At 39.2% G+C, this 18,000-nt stretch overlaps 1 protein-coding gene across 2 annotated transcripts in view; it reads right to left on the minus strand.

The window, feature by feature from the left end:
- Nucleotides 1-18,000, minus strand: part of LOC125732896 (receptor tyrosine-protein kinase erbB-4-like) — a 174,124-nt gene that overhangs the window by 59,550 nt on the left and 96,574 nt on the right. For both annotated transcript variants that reach the window (XM_049005999.1, XM_049005998.1), the window contains exon 3: nt 9,906-10,092. In XM_049005999.1, coding sequence (XP_048861956.1) covers nt 9,906-10,092 — 187 coding nt within the window. The remainder of the gene's footprint in view (nt 1-9,905; nt 10,093-18,000) is intronic.

Below are 18,000 nucleotides of genomic sequence, written 5' to 3' on the forward strand. Positions count from 1 at the left end.
ATGACAACAAAATGTTTCGATTATAAAATAATCATGTGCTGTTAATCATAAACAATAATCCAACACGGCACACAGTTGGAAAGCATGGTCTCTCAGATGGAAGCACTGTAACCTCAGATGTCCTGGTTTGTGAATTTAAGTCCTGTGCTGGTTCTTTGTGGGTAGAGTTTGTGTCTTTTCAGAAAATTAATTCTGGCAATTTGGAGTTAGCAATTCATGTGCTTGAGTTAGTAATTTGTTCCCTTGAATTAACCACCAATTGGACAGCAGGAATTACTAACTGGAGCGCACAAATGACTAACCTGAGAGCACAAATTAGTAACTTTAATAACTCAAGAGCACAAATTACTAATTCGATAGCACAAATTACTGAGATAATATTTTTTTTCTACCATGACACCTAAGGGGTACACCTCTGAATACCTACGGTGTACACCGCTGAATAGTTAAGAGTTAGGACAACCTTTTTTCCAACTTTCGCTGGCACTAATTTTTCAGGAGTCAAAAGAGCAAAATTGATTTGGACACACCCATAAATGTTAGTTTCGCCTTGTGCTTTGCATTAGATCGTCAAAATAGAGCCCTAGAGCTATTTCAGGTTTTGCAAAATACTTGAAAACTGAAGGGATGACATGCTCGGCTAAACTGTTTGGTTCGTCTTGCAATTTTACTGGTTTGTTTCTTTGATTGAAATACTCATCCAGCTTTTTCACATTAACATTAGTGACATGCAGTATGCATGATTAGAGGAGACTGACTGTTAAGCACACTGAGGTTATATCCTATATCCTACCACCATTTTATCAATTCCCTTTGCTCCTCAGTGCCTATCCCAGGAAGCATAGGCCATAGGTCAGGGGTACAGTACATTGGGACGCACAGGCACATCCACATACTATACAATATTTATAAATGCAGCTTAGTTAACCTCCCTGTCTCTGGGCTGTGTGAGAAAACCCAAGGGACTTGGAGAGCACATGCAAACTGCACACAGACAGAAACTATAGTAACTTGAAATCTCTAGCCAAGGAAATATGAAACATCAGTGCCACCAGCACCAAAATAACAATCACCAGAGGTGGCAATTTCATGTCCAGAAAGTGAAAATCCAGACCATGTTTTACTTTCAACCAAACAGATGAGTACTCTGTGACTCTTTATGCTCAACTGGTTGGTTGAAAGTAAATCCTGGTCTGGATTTTTACTTTCTGCACCCGAAATTGCCACCTCTCACAATCACAGTTCTAAATGCAGCAATTTTTACACTGTGCTGGCAAAGCTCATAGTTAAGGCTTATGCAAGGATTTGTTCTAATAAAACTCATAAAAATCTAATATTTTTTTGAAGAATTAACTGGTCCCGTCAGTGTGGTCAGGCAGTCATGTTACTTTTATATTTCCAGAACATGGGTAGCATGCATGATTACATTTAAATAATTTTTTTCTGCAAAATGAAAAAGAAAAGCAATGTTTGAAGCAGTAATACATGTTTTAATCATTTGGTCTCTTAATGATGGCACCCAGTGCATTATTAATGGGTATTACTCCTGTAAAAGTCTCTAGGCTCAAGCTAGAAAATAGGTATTAGCATTAATGAAAGTCTTTCCATTTGATCTTTGTGTTATTACAGCAATGTTTGAAATTGCATCAACCTGCTTTATGTTAAATATTCCATAAATGTAGCATATTTTTTACTTTTATATTCATTTCACCAAAAGCCTCATTTTTTATTTCTCTCCCTTTTAAATAAAATCAGTAAAAATACTATGATTAAATTCCTTTTGTCCCTATATATATATATATATATATATATATATATATATATATATATATATATATATATAGACAGGCAGACAGACAGACTGACTGACTGATCTTGAAACCTCCATGCACCATGCAAAAGCACTTCCAAAATGATGACATTAATGTTACTGGCTATATAGCTGGGGAGATTCTAGGTTAGACTGCCAGGGCAAGTTGGGGGTGTGGGGTGGCGTCCCTTATTTCTTTAGATTGCAAGTGGCAACCTAGTCCTTAATTCAGTTTAAGTTATATCATATCTATGACATATGTAGAGATTACAGAAATTTAAGAAAAATACATCCATACCTATATACTTCTGCGTTTGTGTCAAATAAACAACTGTGCTTTAATTATAAGTTTAATTTTCAGTGAGCACTATTGGAGGCTGCGCCATTGATGTCTGTGTGTAAGGTCCGGTTTGATATTAAGTCTGGGTTCTGTGGGATTAAATCCTCCAGGTTTCCGTCAGGGTTGCCAAAGTTTTGTCATCGCACGTGGTTTTCAGCAGTGGCTTCTCATTCCCAGTTTTGCGGTTTCATTTAACCAGCCACCTACTGAAGGTCTGAAGGTATTGCTTAACTTTAGCTGGGTCTTGCTTCAAGTTTTGTCAACTTGGTTAGCTGAAATTTCGGTGCTGCAGTCAGTGTCTCATTTTTACATTCCTGGTTTCCATGTCTGGGTTCCTGCATCTGGTTTCCCCGGTACTTCATACCTGAGACTGTTCCTCATACAGTATATCTCATACTAAAGCTGCCCATCTTTAGTCAGTTGCTTCAAGTCCTGACTGGTAGCCTTTTTCCTGTGACATACTATCCAGTGCTCTCAGGGACCATTGGACAGAAAATCTCTTTTATTGTGAAAGTGAATTAATGTGTTTTAACTGAGTGCTTTGAGACCTAGGCACATCACAATGTAATTTATTTAATGTCATAACAGAAGAGAAATAAACGGAGCAAACACCACATATACAGCAAACTTTCTTTCGAATATTACAGTGCAGGATCCATCATGCAGGGAAAACATTTCTCCAGTGTCAAGACTACTGCGAGAGCAAATGAAAAAGATCAGTGCAATCCAGATTTCATTCCCTTTCTTTTCATCCAAGCAAAAATGAAATAATCATTAATATGCAGGTCCTAAAACCTTTAACATGAATTTCTAGCGCAGTAATCATTAACCCTTGTTCTGAACAGCTCCGGTCCATTTGATTTTATAGCTCATTCAAGGAAGTGCTACAGTAGATCCTTCATACTGTTTAGATCAGTTTTCTCTTGATCTCCCTGTTTCCTTTCCGGCCACCCTTCTCTCTTTTAGTTGTATCATGTAAGTATTTAGGAGCATAAATGTCTCAAGTGTACCTGTGTGCCCTACATGTATTTCATACACAGTATTACAGTAAATTACCATGCTACTTCAACAGGAATAGTCTGAAAGTGCAATCAATATAAATCAGGGACACAAAAAATCAACACTATAGACAGCCATGGAAAAAATTAAGAGACCACTGTATATTTTTAAACAAATCTGGATTTTTAAATCCTGGTTTAATCATGTTTCTGCTGGCAGAAGGCTACGCTGATCAGCAGGTTGCTTCTAGATTAAAAATTTCTAAGACAGAAGTACACAATAATAAGGTGAAGCAGGACACACTGGGAATGACTAGAAACCAGTCAAGTAAAGGGCAGAAGTGACTTTCTAATGCCAGAGGTGACTGTTAACTTATCTGACAGTTTCTCATGAATCGGAGGATGACATCAAGCTACCTTCAAAAGGAATGGGAAACATTAAGTGCAAGTGTGACATGCTCTGCTAGGACAGTGCGTATTAGACTTCTAGAAGCAGGACTGAAGTCCCATAAAGCAAGGAAGAAGCCCTTCATTAATGAGAAACAGAGAATAACCAAGCTGTAGTTTGGAAAAAATATGCGTGTATTATTCACAGATGCACACCCGTAAATTGAGAAATGAGTGAAACAAAAAGTTGTGCTGTGGTCTCAATTTTTCTCATGGTTTTGTGTGTGTGTTGTGTGTATTCTGTATTTTGAAATAAGATTTCTCATTCTTTATACATTTTTGCAAAGAATAATTAAAATGAATTACCATTAAAGCAACTAGGTGCATGCCACATCAATTCCATTTATTTTTATATTGAAGAAAAAAAAATAAAACATATTTTTAAATTATTGTAAAAAGGCTATATCCTTTGTCACACCCTGCGTTTCTGCGACCTCGTTCTTTTCCCAGTGTCGCTCTGAGCCACACCAATTACTAATTTTGTCTAACTTCTCCTTCCATAAAACTATACCTCTCGTGTGCTGCACTACAGCTGTCCCTTGTCTGCTCCCTCATTAGTGATGTTTAAAGTGCCTCCCGGTCTTGAGCTTCCCCAGTCCAGTCATTAATGTTACTGCCTGCTTGTGCTCCTGAGTGTGTCTGTCCTGTGCCTTGGTCTCCTGGCTGATCTTCATTTCCCTGTGTTGAGCCCTTGTGCACTTTTTGATTTTGCCTCGTCTGTGTTGTGATTTCTTTTAATAAAGCGCGTTTTTGCTTTCCTCTGATGTCTATCTTTGCCTCTGTCTTTGCTCACAACGTATTTGAGTGACTGGACTCCCCAAAAACCCCAGCAGCCTGCACCCGCACTCTGGCTTATGCTCATCTATTCACTTGGCAGACCAAATACTCCAGGTGCCCTGGAGACTGAGGGGGTTGCAATGTCACAGGGAGAAGCCCTTTCTTCAGGTGAAGGATTTCTTCACCCTCCTTGACCCTGAACCTGAGGGGAAACCAAGTTGGATTTCTGAAGTGGCAGATTTTGTCCGGTTAGAGCTGTTCAGGCATCCATGCTCAACCCTGGTTAAGACCCCCAAGAGGTGATGGAGATCTGCTGGATGAGCCACAGAAAATAATTGAGCGCAGAGTGTCCATGTCCTGCTTGTCTCTTGAGGTGTCTGAAGATGTGCCCGCTGATTGTTCACAGCCAGTCACTGAGGTTTCTGCGGGGGGGGCTTGCATTTCTCTGCAGCTCTTTCTGCCGTAGCAGGGCCCAGAGCCACCATGCCCTGCCCAGGAGACGCCGCCACCGTGCCCAGTCTGTGTCCAGAAGCATTAGAGCTCCACCTGACTCCTGAAGTTCCCTGCCCATGTCCAGAGGAGACTTAGCCCCATCCATCTCCTGAGGTCCTGTCCGAGCCCCATCAGTCGTCCGAGATGGCCACCGTGCCTGGCTCACCACAACTTGCTACTGATCCGCCTGCTGGCTTCCCAAAGTCCCCCGTTAGCTCCCGCCGCATAAAGCGGAGGCTGAAGTCGACATCCTGCCCAGGACTCGCCACTCAGTCGTTGGCGTCCAGCCCAGAGGAGGCAGCTCAGTCGCAAGCTCCTGGTCCCGGTGAGGCCTTCGCCACTCCATGAGTACCTGGCCCCAGTACTTTTATTTACTGCCTGCTTGTCGTCCTGAGGCTCATGCCTGATCCTCATCTGCTCATGTTGACCCCTTGTGGTCCTTTTGATTTTGCCCTGTACTGTATGTTGTGTGGTTTCTTTTAATAAAGCCTTTTGCTTTCCCCTGATGCCTGTATTTGCCTCTGTCCTTGCCCACAACGTGACACTGCCTGTGTGAATATAGCCTTTGGAACAGGGACAATGCTAACCTTATTTGCTCCGATGCCCTTTAATCAATTGTAACAACATAGACTAAATAAGTAGTTCAGAAGGGGAATTATATTATGGAACATTATAGAAAAAAAAGTAATGTTTCCAAAATATACCATCAAAATTCATTCTCATAAAACACATTTACATTAATTTAACGGACACCATAAAAGTGACCAACAAGTATGAATCGGAAGGCATGGTCAATCAGTGTCCCAAGATCAATTGGGATTTTCTTTGGTTCTTATTTGGGTGTGCAACAGTAAGATCACCCTGTCAGCCATTTCACAGCAACTACACGGTCGGACACAAATCTGCTAACCTGCAGAGCCACGCACCGTCCAAGAAAATCTCAAATGTAACACCCAAGCTGAGCTGTCCCATCTGTCCTGCTACCATTCTGCTGGTCTTACTGTCCATTCAATCGGATAACACAGAAATCATGAAACTCAAGCTGAAGAAGTTGGTGGAGATCGGGGAGACAAAACTATAGTATGGAGTAACAAAAAGCTCACAATAACATAATTTCAAGTAACCACAACTGACTTTACAACCTTGTAGTTTATTAAAAAGAAATGCTATGTCACAATCTCCGGGATGCACACACATATGCTGCTTGGTGCAGCACATGGGATAGTAACCACCTGTCAAATTTCAGGATGCAGTGTTTCAGACAGCCGGCCAGCACATGTCTGCCAAGCCCCACCCACAATGATATGATCACACCAGCTGCTGCCACTCTCCTGGCATCACAGTCTCCCTGACCAGAACTGAGAGGGAGATCTGAAATCTACTGCCTGAATCATGTGCCATAATTGCTATAACTGGGGTGATTGTTTTTCATTATTGCTTGATCTTTCCGTTATGGTTTTCACCCCACCTGCTGTTTTCTGTTAGAGATCCCCACAGTTGGTGACTTACCCCCTCCCTCTGGGATTGTTTTCTAGTAAACATAGCCTCCCCAGGGCTAACATGCATTTACTTACTGTTGCCTACATTCTTTTAATTAGCTTGACCCTGCCACATTAGTCACTCTATCGACTTTGCTTCTATCACCATAATCGAATTCAGATCACCAAACTGATCTATAAAATTCACCACAAAAGCAAGACGTAAGGAGTGAGGAAGTGTAAAGTCTTGCTATTCTGTAGTGTAAAGGTCCCAGCAGCAATGCTCCATGTTGCATATGTAAGCATCTAGGAATATCAGACAGCAGAACTTTATCTCTTATGCCGTCATTACGATATTGTGTATTCTTGTTGACTAGAAGAGACCACACCTACCATAACAACATAACATACTGCAGTTCTCCTCTATCAAACCTTTATTGCAAGATTCTGATATTTTGCTATTTTGCAATATACTGTCAAAATGTATCTGCAGTTCTAAAACTGCAGTCCTTCTAATAAGTTGCTAATCTGTAGGTACCTCAGGGAAGATAATAGTAAACTGATGTACTGTATCAATTGTAAAGAACAGTCTGATGAGTGGTAGCATTAAACAAAATCAAATGTCATACCCTGGGGTATTCTTTGAAATCGGACTGGTTATACTTTACTGAATATTAATGATAATAGCCAGCCTGGCTAAGGTGTTCCCTTAGGTTGATTGATCAATGTTTTACTTTTGACTGTACCAGATTTTTTCTTAAAGTGCTACTTGTTGATAATCTAAAAAAGTTTGCATGAAAAACATTTACATTTTAAAATGTTACTGGTTGCATAAATGATTGCAGAGGCCTGGCTTCCCTTCCACAATATTCTCCTTCCTTGTGCCCTATGCCTCATGGGAGATGGTCATCCCAAGACCATTACCAAGGTATGCAGTGGAAAGGGTGATTAAACCAATACATTAGTCACAGACTCAACTCTTCAACTATCCATGTCTTCCTAGACTACACAGCCAGTATTCTTCTATCCATCTCTGCACATTATTTTTTTGTTTCTTAGCAAGTTCTCTGAAATTTTTTTTAAGTCTGTGAGTCTGTCTTTCCATAAAACTAACCAAACTGACAAAACCCAGGAGAAGGCAGACTCTGCTCTGTGCCCAGCAGGCTATTTTCCGAAAGACTTGTCACTTCAAAGTTTCCTTAGTGGTATTTTGTCACTCACACTGCAGGCACTGTGCTAAACATAGTGTTTCTAGTGTTGATTTTATTTAGGATGATCCATGGAGTGCTCAGTGCTCCTAAGCATAACATGAAATATTTGGTACATCAGGATCAACCAGGGGTTAAATCATCTGATTACAATCAATTGTTCATTTATTGCACTCTTCTGCATTCTCCTGGATGATCTTGTTTTAATCACCCTCAAGACAAGGAACACTAAAAGAAAAAAGTGCTTATCTCATACTTCCTGGTAAAAACAACCAGACATATACTGTGATTTGTTACATTACCCACATCATAGCTAGAGAAGATACTTAACACATAAAATTCATATATACCAATGTATATGTGTCATGTCCGATCCTGGTGTGTGTCACGCCCCCTGATTACCCACGTGTGCCTCCCCAATCATACCCAGCTGTGTCTTGTTATTTCGCCATGTCTGTCTTCTATTTCAGTCCACGTCTTGCCCTGCCGTTTGTCCGTCATTGATGTCAGCAATGTCCTGTACTCCCCATGGCCATCTCTCCCTCAATAAATCCCGTCTCCCCCGAATTCCAGCTGCCTGCCTCATCCTCACCCGCGAACCCTGACAATATGTATATTTTACTGAAATATTTTACAGAAACAAATAAGTTTTCATATCTACTGAGGCACAAAACATTAATAGTCTACTGATTGTATCGGCCGATACAGCAACAATCTGATGATTAAAAATGAGTCAATATTTACCGCTGATAATTCCCTTTCAAATGGTTACCCATATTACTTTTCACACCTGCACATTAAAGTTATAAAAAATGTCTGTTGTGTGGAATTATTTTAACGTCATTTGAATCCCATTTTGCAAACATTGCTCTTCTAAAATTTCATGATGAGGATCTAACTTACAAATATACAAATACAACACAACAAATTTGATTGCTCACCTGAGACAGTCAAGAATATAAAGAGGTTATGAAACACAAATCCATGCCAATAAAGAAGGCTGCAGTTCTGCCGATTAACACTAGTCTGTCAGTAATGCAAGCATTTGATAGCAAAACAAAATCAACACAGACAGTGCAAAATCAAAATATATTACTCAGAAAATTACAGTTTATCACACTTGATGATCAGCCCTTCTCTGTTATAAATGTTATATAAGATGTATTTGGTTATAAAATATAGTTCTCTGGGACTAGAGTTGGTATTTTCTTCGCAAAAAGTAAATACTTTTCCATATTGTTGTAATGTAATATATCTGTTTTTTTTATTTATTTGGGTGGAGTATCACTTTAAACTTATTTAAACAGAACCTCCAACCCACCAATCCATGTTCAATATCATTTCAATCTCATTCACAAAGTCCCCTGGGGCCCCTGGCACTTTAACTCCCAGAAAGAGATATTTAGGAAACTTTTTGGCCTTTTAAAGAACGTAAAATGCTGTTTCGACTTTCGTCAGTGAGTACTATATGGCAAAATCTTTGTTTCATTACCAAATCAACATCACTCGCAGGTATTGAATTTTAGTCCCGGATATGATGTGTAAAGATTGCACTTGTTCTAGGGATGGTGATATTAACTATTTATGCATAGTTAGAAACACCAAAACAGCAGCACTTTAATGGGGAAAATACCATGCGCCAATATTGGTTTCTAAAGCGAGTGAACATATCTGTATAATGACAAGATATTGCTTTATAATTAAAGCGGCAGCAGTGTCTGCAATTCACAGCAGCATTATCTTAGTCTCCAATGAAAAGACATGCAATTAAAGGGCTAGATGATAGCAAAGAAACATTCATTGATATTTCTGGAAAATATTAAACTACAGTTAATAATTGGAGAATGTGAAAACAAAGAATCTCCGGTCGGGGAGCAGTCCCTTTATTCCACATACCCTGCTGGAGGGGGTAGCATCCTTTCCACTGCATTACAGGCTTCACCTGCATTAGCACTGACTGCAAAACTGAAGCCATGATAGCATGTTATGTGTGCATAATACTTTCTGACACGCTACAAAGTTTTCATTTGTTTGTTGTACATATTCATAGTCGATTTTTAACTGCTTATCCAATACAGGATGGCAGGAGGTCTGAGATGTTCTCACTGATAGCAAAGAGCACAGTGCAGGGGGACACCTTGAATGGAATGCACACAATCAAGCCAAATACTCTGGAACTGAAGGCTATATTTCTAAGCCACCGAAAATCAGCCACTGCAATTCAAGCCAAAAAAGCAATGGGTCAATTGTAATAAGGCTCATGTGAATCATTTAATATCATGTGAGTCATTTAATATAATTGCAAGAGCAAACTGGCATGAGAAGAGAGGAAAGCAGCTGGCAGAGGCGACCCACCTGTGAGGTTCTTGAGACCCAGTTGTCTCAGGCCAAAGTTGCCATCTCGGCGATAATTGAGGAAGATGGCCAGGGAGTAACGGTCTTCATACAACTTGGTGCCCCGTATGATGCGCAGGTTCTCCAAAGGCAAGTACTCAAACTGGTTCAGTGCCACCAGAACATAGCCTGTCACCTCTCGGATGGACTATACAAAAAGAAAGAGCAGAATGTCATTGAACACCAATTACAATTTGTCTAAATTAGTACTCGCTTGACTCACATCACTGGTATATTCCTTCCAAGTGTACGTGAAAGGTGATCAACTTCAGTCAGCTCTTCAGTTGGGTTATTCCCTATAGTTTTATTACAAATTTTTATCTGCTGTACATTGATCATGTATTCAGTCTATTTGCACATTTACACTTTTTTCATTTGCACCACTGCACAATTGCACTTTACATATTCAACGGCAAAAATCCATGTTTAAATTTTTGAAGATTAATGTAGGCAACCAATAAACATGCATTTCCTCATTTTTGTTTTCCCCAATAACTTTGGTCACCATAGAATATGGGATCTACCACTGGGGACAGACTGCTGTAAATTAATTCACCTAAAATTAATTAATATAAAATGGCTGACACTAGCCTACACTAGCTAGTGACATAGCATGTGAGTTAGAAGAAGAATGTGGCAATACAGTAACTCCAAAAATCCTGAAAAGCGCAGTCTGGGATTTTGTTGGAAATTTTTATTGTGGGACCCCTACCCTACTTGGTAAATGGATAGCATTATACCATAGTGTAATGATTGGACAGTATTATGGTATGAAAAATTAAATACTGCCCAAGCATAGTTAGATTTGTCCCAAGGACAAACCAAAGGCAGCATTTGGTGATATGATGTCATTTGTTGAAGTTTTAAGCTACTTTATGCATGTAATCAATTGTTTGATATTTTAATTTCATGCTGCAATTTAGATGACTTTTATGTAGCTGCTGCTGACATTTCTGTCCAGTGGATAGCTACTGTAAGCAAATGAAAATGTGCTATTGTATGTTACTGCCTCGTCATTTTCCTCACTTGAGACACCTGAAGTGAGAGACAGAACTAACCATATTTATTCTGCTACAATATCATTTTAAGAGGCAGCAGAAGCAGCTTGAGCTCATTTCAGTCATCCTGAGGCAGGCTTATTCTCAGGCAGCAAACCGTGCTAAGGGGCACGGCTGAAAAACATTTTTTTTTCCTTGGGAAGGAATAGGCCACGACACAGGTGACCTATACAACAGTGTGCAGGCCTGGCACTCACGGTGGAGACTTAACACTGAAAAGCTGAACTTGTTGAAGCTATGGGCACATGTCAAGCAGAATGCCTGTCACCTCACAGCCTGTCCACTGGCAGAGAAGTCAATTAGGAGCAGTCAGAACCTCTATAGCATGTGAGTGGATGATATCACAGTATCTCTTCCTAAAGAAAGTGAGGTAACACTTTACTTAAGGCCATGTTTTTTGTAATTTATAAACACATTTATAGCAACTAATAATGCATTCATAAAGCATTATAAACATGGCTATAAATACTCATCAAAAGGCATAACACATTATAGGCATGTGTATTATCCATTATGAATGCTTTATGAAGCTGTCATCTATAATGTACTATAGATATCAATGCAATGCATTAAAATGGTCGGTATAAGCATTAAGGATGCGTTCATACTGATAATACATGATAAAGGTATCAAGTGCATTATAAATGAGAGCTTCATAAGGCAGTCATAATGCATAATAATAATGGCTATAATATAAGTCTTCTAATAGATATTTATAGCCATGTTTATAATTACAATGCATTATGAATGTGTTAATAAATTACCAAAAACATGGCCTTAAGTAAAGTGTTACCAAAAGTGCACATACCCACTCATCCCCACCATCTATTGGCAGGTATAAAGTGAAAATTAGTCCATCAATGTGGTGTATCACAAACATCAGTATATCAGTAGTGTGTCACCAATATAAATTCTCTATAGTTTGAAGATATATGTGAAATTCATGAATTGAGATTTTTGCACACTGTGGGTAATTTATTGCACTTGATTGAGTTACCAGTTAAAACCACATGTGGAGAATCTGCAAACAGACAGAAAGAGCTACTAACCATGACCCAATACCAAATATCAAGCTGACCAATTTTATAGTCAATTATAATCACAATATGGTAGCACTTGACATTAATATTAATATTTAACACTCTGGGTTACTTGTTGATCTCACCTCAGTCCCCATCGAGCAGGAATAAATTTAAAATGTTGCTGGAATATGGCATAAATTGTAAAGTTATTGAATTTGATTATTTGTGCATATAGAAGAGGACACAAACTGCCAAATATTACATTATATTCATCTTCTGCAGTGTTAATAATATTAGTATATTGGAAAATAGTGTACTGAACTGATGGGTTTATTTAATCTTAAAACAAGCTAATCTCAGGCACCGGTGCATTGACTAGCTGTTTTTTTACAGCCATTTATTATTCAAAGGCCTCTAGGCACCTTTTTCAGAAATTACTAGAGTATAATGAACACAGATTAAAACACAGAATGCTAATACCATTCAATGAAAAAGTAACCGAACTTATGATTCAATATGCAGAATAATTTCTACCTGAAGGCTATAATCCAGCCTAAACAAAAGCAAAAAGTATGAATAAGCATTATTTTAAAAGATAAAAATTATTTTACAACTGGAATCCAAGCTACTTGCATCAAGGCAAAACCGGCTATAGAACAGGAAGAGTCTCTTCTGGTTGGGCCACTGAAATGAGTTTTGTGTTTAGGTTCAATGTGTTTTCTAATCTACAGGGACAACAATATTTAACATATGGGTCAAATTCTCACGCTTTCCAATAAGGAAAAATTTCCCTAATCTTATTATGACTCACTGTTATAAGACTGAGATACAATCGTACCAATGGTACATTCAAATGAGACCAAACATGAGAGGGGAGGGAAGGATACTATTAGGGAGTCTGTGGCAGCCAACCCGTGGGCCACGGCTTCAGTGGGGCCTGAAGTGAAGTTACTACGTGTGGCAGTATGATCGTCTGAGCCTAGTCTCATTGGAGCGACCTTGACAATTCTCCTGTATGATGAAAACAGCATAGAGCCAAAGGAGTCCAGGGCTACAGAGACATGTGGGGGCAGCAGCTTTACTCCAGGTTAAGACCAGAGGTGGAAAGTTCCTTCTAATCCCGAACTTTCCACCTCTGGTTAATATATTTCTTCTGCTTTGATTAAATGTAATGTACATTTGTGGGGAAGCACAACTGAATGGACTATTTTCAGTAACCTATGAAAAAACATTTTAAATATTTTTCTAGTTACTGGGAAAAAAAATATGAGATTGAACAATATGCCTCGTATCCCCAATGAAATCAATATTAATCTTCATCATATAGATCTGCTGTACTTTAAAGTGAACTAAAATCAACTCCGATAATGTTCACATTATTTCACGGTGTTTCAGTTTCTTTAAATTGTGTTACTACCACCGTAACTGAACAGTTCTATGTAAAAAAAACATCCATTTAACAGTTTTAATTGAAATGTTGCAAATTGGTGTGTCTGCAAATTTCTGGTTCTCAGCCAAAAAAAATGGCTGCATTTTGGGAGTCATGGCTGTTCATGACTGTTCTTCAGCGTAACTTAGTGGTCACACTGTGGTACATCTGTTTAATGAAACAAAGGAGTCCACTGTCTTCCTAACGGGGTATTTTCACAATGACTCACTCAACTCTGATGTTGTCACCAGCACCTTTGTCTCTGACATTCATTTATTATGTGCCTGCTTTGATCCCCCCAAGCCTGTGAGTGGCACTGTGTCCTTCTGATGAAAAAGTGTGAGACTAACCAACAAAGGTTAATTGCCAATGACTGACTCCACACAGACACAGGCATTGACACCTACTTTGAGGTATATTATTTAGTCATATGCATAAATACAAATAAAAACATCTGTTCTGTGATAAGATTATGGAGGGCACTCTGATTATGACCCAACAATGGGGCAACATGCCATGTTAATTCACTGCCATACCCAATCTCTGGCAGTCCACAAGATAAATAAAAGCTAAGAAAAAACTGTTCACTGAAAATTGGAAAAAGCTGCTGAAAAACAAAGCCAGTATCAGTAATTAGTATAGTTTAATTTTTTAACAATATGTACATCCCTTTTCTAATTGTGATTCACAAACCACAATATCAATATTTCAAGTCATTTTCAAGCATAAAAATATGGACAGAAAACTGAGCTACAGTTAGAAATAACTAGTACCACTTTAAAAAAAATATATGGAAATGTGTCATTTATTCCTTGATTCATTGCAAAAGTTAAATACAAGTTAAACATTCTTGTAAGATACTATCTTCATCACATGTATTTCACTTTGGGAAAAAGTCTTAAATGTAAATGTGTTTGATTTCCCGGCACCTTTTACCTACATCAGGGGTCTCCAGACTTGGAGAACCCCAGCCCTGCAACATTTTGAGCTGAATCAGTTGTAGTGGAGCAGGGAAAGAACTAAGCTTTGCTGGGCTGGCACCCTCCAGGACTGGAACTGGAGACCCCTGACCTACACAGTCCATGATAAAAGCTTAAACAAAATGAACCGAAGCTTTGTATTCCAAGCACTCTAACTGTTTTGGAAATGTACTCAATGCATGGTAAGTATGAAGTAGTCATCCAGAAACGTTAACTCTATAGCAGTGAGTTATTGTTAAACATTGTTAAAACTGGCTGCCATTGCCTGTGTAATATCCACACAATTTCTTTGGGGAAACCAAGCTCCCCTCAATGAGCCAATAATGAATAAGCAGTTCGAAGATGAATGAATGCATTAATTATAACATAGATTTCATCCATCTATGCCGCTTTCTCTGGAGAGGGCCACAATGGGCCAGGAGCCTATCCTAGCCAGCACAGGGCACAAGACAGGGGAATAACCTGGCCAGGATGCCAGTCTATCTCTGGGCACACACACCCCCTGTGGGGAGTTTAGCCAATTCTCATAACCACATGATCTTAGAACTGTGGGAAGGAACTACAGTAAAAGAAACTTGAGGGAAACTTAGACCAAGTCTGTTCAGCTAGAGTATAACCAGAAAATAAAAAATGTTCAAAATGCAAATGCTGAAAGAGTGGAACAATTGAATCAATTCTTTATAAGTATTATGAGGAGACACATTCTGTGCAAATCCTGCTTTATCACTAATAATACAAAAGTAGGCTTTTGCCGTAACTGCCACACAATACTGTAGACAAATATAAATACAACCATTTCACACTCTCTCCCAAGGACATATGAAGGACAGAAGTAGAATGGATAAAAACTGGAGAAGGTAGCCTCAGAATGGTAGAAAAAATGTAAGCACAGTATAGAGGAAAGAAAAAGAAATGAGATAAGGGTTTTGGTCATGATATTATATTATATTGTTGTTTATCTGAACACAGGTAACAAACAACCCTGAAGTACAATTTGTTCAGTTTTGTCTTTTTGCCTAGCTCTACAAAGAATGGTAGCTCACAGCAGACAGCCCTCATGGGGCTTACTCAATTTTCTTTCTATTTCAATACAGATCAGAATCTAGGGAGGAGTTTCAATGTCTTACGATAATGCATAGAATGATTCTAAGAGCAGCTAATTCAAGTGTTTCAAGAGGTTTACTAAATCAGAGTTAAATTGCTTGAAAGAAATAGGCGCTTTGGGCTTAAATTTTTATAATTTATTCAGAGTACAACAGGTACACCTATCCCAGGGCAGGTTATTTAATCATCTGCGCTGGTTGTTGAATAATATATTGTTGTTGGAATATTGCTGCTCTATCTTAGGTTAGTCTAGCTACTCTGGTTCAGCAGGGATTGCTGTTGCCATGGACACCCTCCACAATCTTGTCCATAGGGTACCCACAGTACACAGCTTGGGGTGTCTTATGCCAGTCTAGAGTAATGTACAATGAAAAACAGAACTTATTTGGCTCACATGGCTTTGAACATCTTGCAAATTTGTGTAAGGGCAAATGATCAAAAATGATCTATTTTCATGAAATCTTTTTTTCAAAATAGTTAAGGACAATGAATAGGGTTGTAGAAATCAAAATTGGTTGTACAACACCGTTTACAAAAAGGCTGGAATGCTGTGTAAAATGTAAATAAATACAAAATGCAGTGATTTACAAATCATATAAACCCATATTTAATTGTCAATGCTGACACTGAGAAATTTTGTTTTATGAAAAATTTATGCCCAATTTCAATTTTATGCCAGCACCACATTTTAAAAACATGTGTACCACTGTGCTGCATCACCTCTTCTTTTATCAACACTCTGTAAACGTTTGGGAACTGAGGAGACCAGTTGCTGGAGTTCTGAAAGTGAAATGTTGTGCCATTCTTTAATGACATAGGATTTTAACTGGTCAACAGTTCAGGGTCTCCTTTGTGGTGTTTGTTATTTCATGACTTGCCAGATGTTTTCAGTGGGTGACAGGTCTAGACTGCAGGCAGGTCAGTCTAGCACCTGGCCTTTTCTACTACAGTCATGCTGTTGTAATATACTCAGAGTGCGGTTTCACATTGTGTTGCTGAAATACGCAAGGCTTTCTCTGAAAAAGACATTATGTAGATCACAGCATATGTTGCTCCAAAACTTGTACGGAGGACACGGCCTCCATGATTTCCAAAAAAGAATTTGAAATTTTGATTCATCAGACAACAGAACAGCTTTCCATTTTGCCTCAGTCCAACTTAAATGAGCTTGGGCTGTCATGGATCCGGACAGGTTTCGAGAGGGGATGAGGCATAGTGCAGGTTGGAGCAGAAATGGACAACCCACTGGTGGCTCACAGGACAAACGGGGATTTATTCTCAAAACAGAAAACACTAAGAACACTACAAAAAACTAAAAGGACCACAAGGGGTCAAAAAAACTAAAGGGGATAAACAAAGACTGCGGCTTCGGCATTGGCTTATCTTCCTTGCTCTCCTCTCTCTATTTGACTATCCCTGCCGGCCCCTGGAGGATGGGCTTCCCCTTTGAGTCTGGTCCCTCTCAAGGTTTCTTCCTTCTAGGGAGTTTTTCCTTGCCACTGTCGCCTATGGCTTACTCACTGGGGGCTTTGGGTGAGGATACTGTAAAGCGCTTTGAGACAATGTAATGTTGTGATAATGCGCTATATAAAAATAAATTTGTTGTTGTTGTTGTTGTTGACTAAATTTACAAAGGGGGAATCAGGCAAGTAGGCAACAAACCGCAACAAACCATCACAAACATACAAAACATCCACAATCAACAGAATCATACTAATCACAATCAGAACCTTCACAATCACAAACAATAAACCACTAGGGACTAAAACTCAGGCAGGAACTTAAATACAAAAACTGAACAGGGTGATGACACGCAGGAGTGAAACAGACAATTAACCAACAGGGGAAGGTACAGGACAACAAGCAATCAGGAAACACACAAGGGCAGGTACAAGAACGGGCAACAGGTGAAACTAATTAACTCAACTGAGCAGGGAAACTAAGAACTAACCAAGGAAACAGAGAAACAGAAACTAACACTGGGGAGTAAGAGACAGACAGAAACACAAGCATGGGCACAAAGAATTTAACCAAAACTAAATGCAATTCACAAGATACAGGAACTCATACAATGAAACACTAGGGAACAAAATACAAAAAGATGGGATTCAAACATGGGACAGAAGAGTTCACAGACAAGGGAGCAGGGGAAAACACAAAAACAGACAACACGAGGGACAGGATGACCAGCAACGCCTGCTGGCCAAACAGGGAAGGAACAGAGTGGGACAACAGGGGCTGATGCATTTGTAGGTCATTTTTAGATATGGTTTCATCTTTGAGTATCATCTTGCATTTGTGGATTCAGTGACAAACTGTGTTCACAGACAATAATTTTCGGAAGTGTTCCTGAGCCCATGCAGTGATTCCCACTATAGAATCATGTCCGTTTTTAATGCATCGGCACCTGAGGGCCTGAGGATCACGGCTATCCAGTACTGGTTTTCAGCCTTGTCCCTTGCG

Source organism: Brienomyrus brachyistius, chromosome 1, assembly GCF_023856365.1.
Source record: "Brienomyrus brachyistius isolate T26 chromosome 1, BBRACH_0.4, whole genome shotgun sequence".
Lineage (NCBI taxonomy): Eukaryota > Metazoa > Chordata > Actinopteri > Osteoglossiformes > Mormyridae > Brienomyrus > Brienomyrus brachyistius.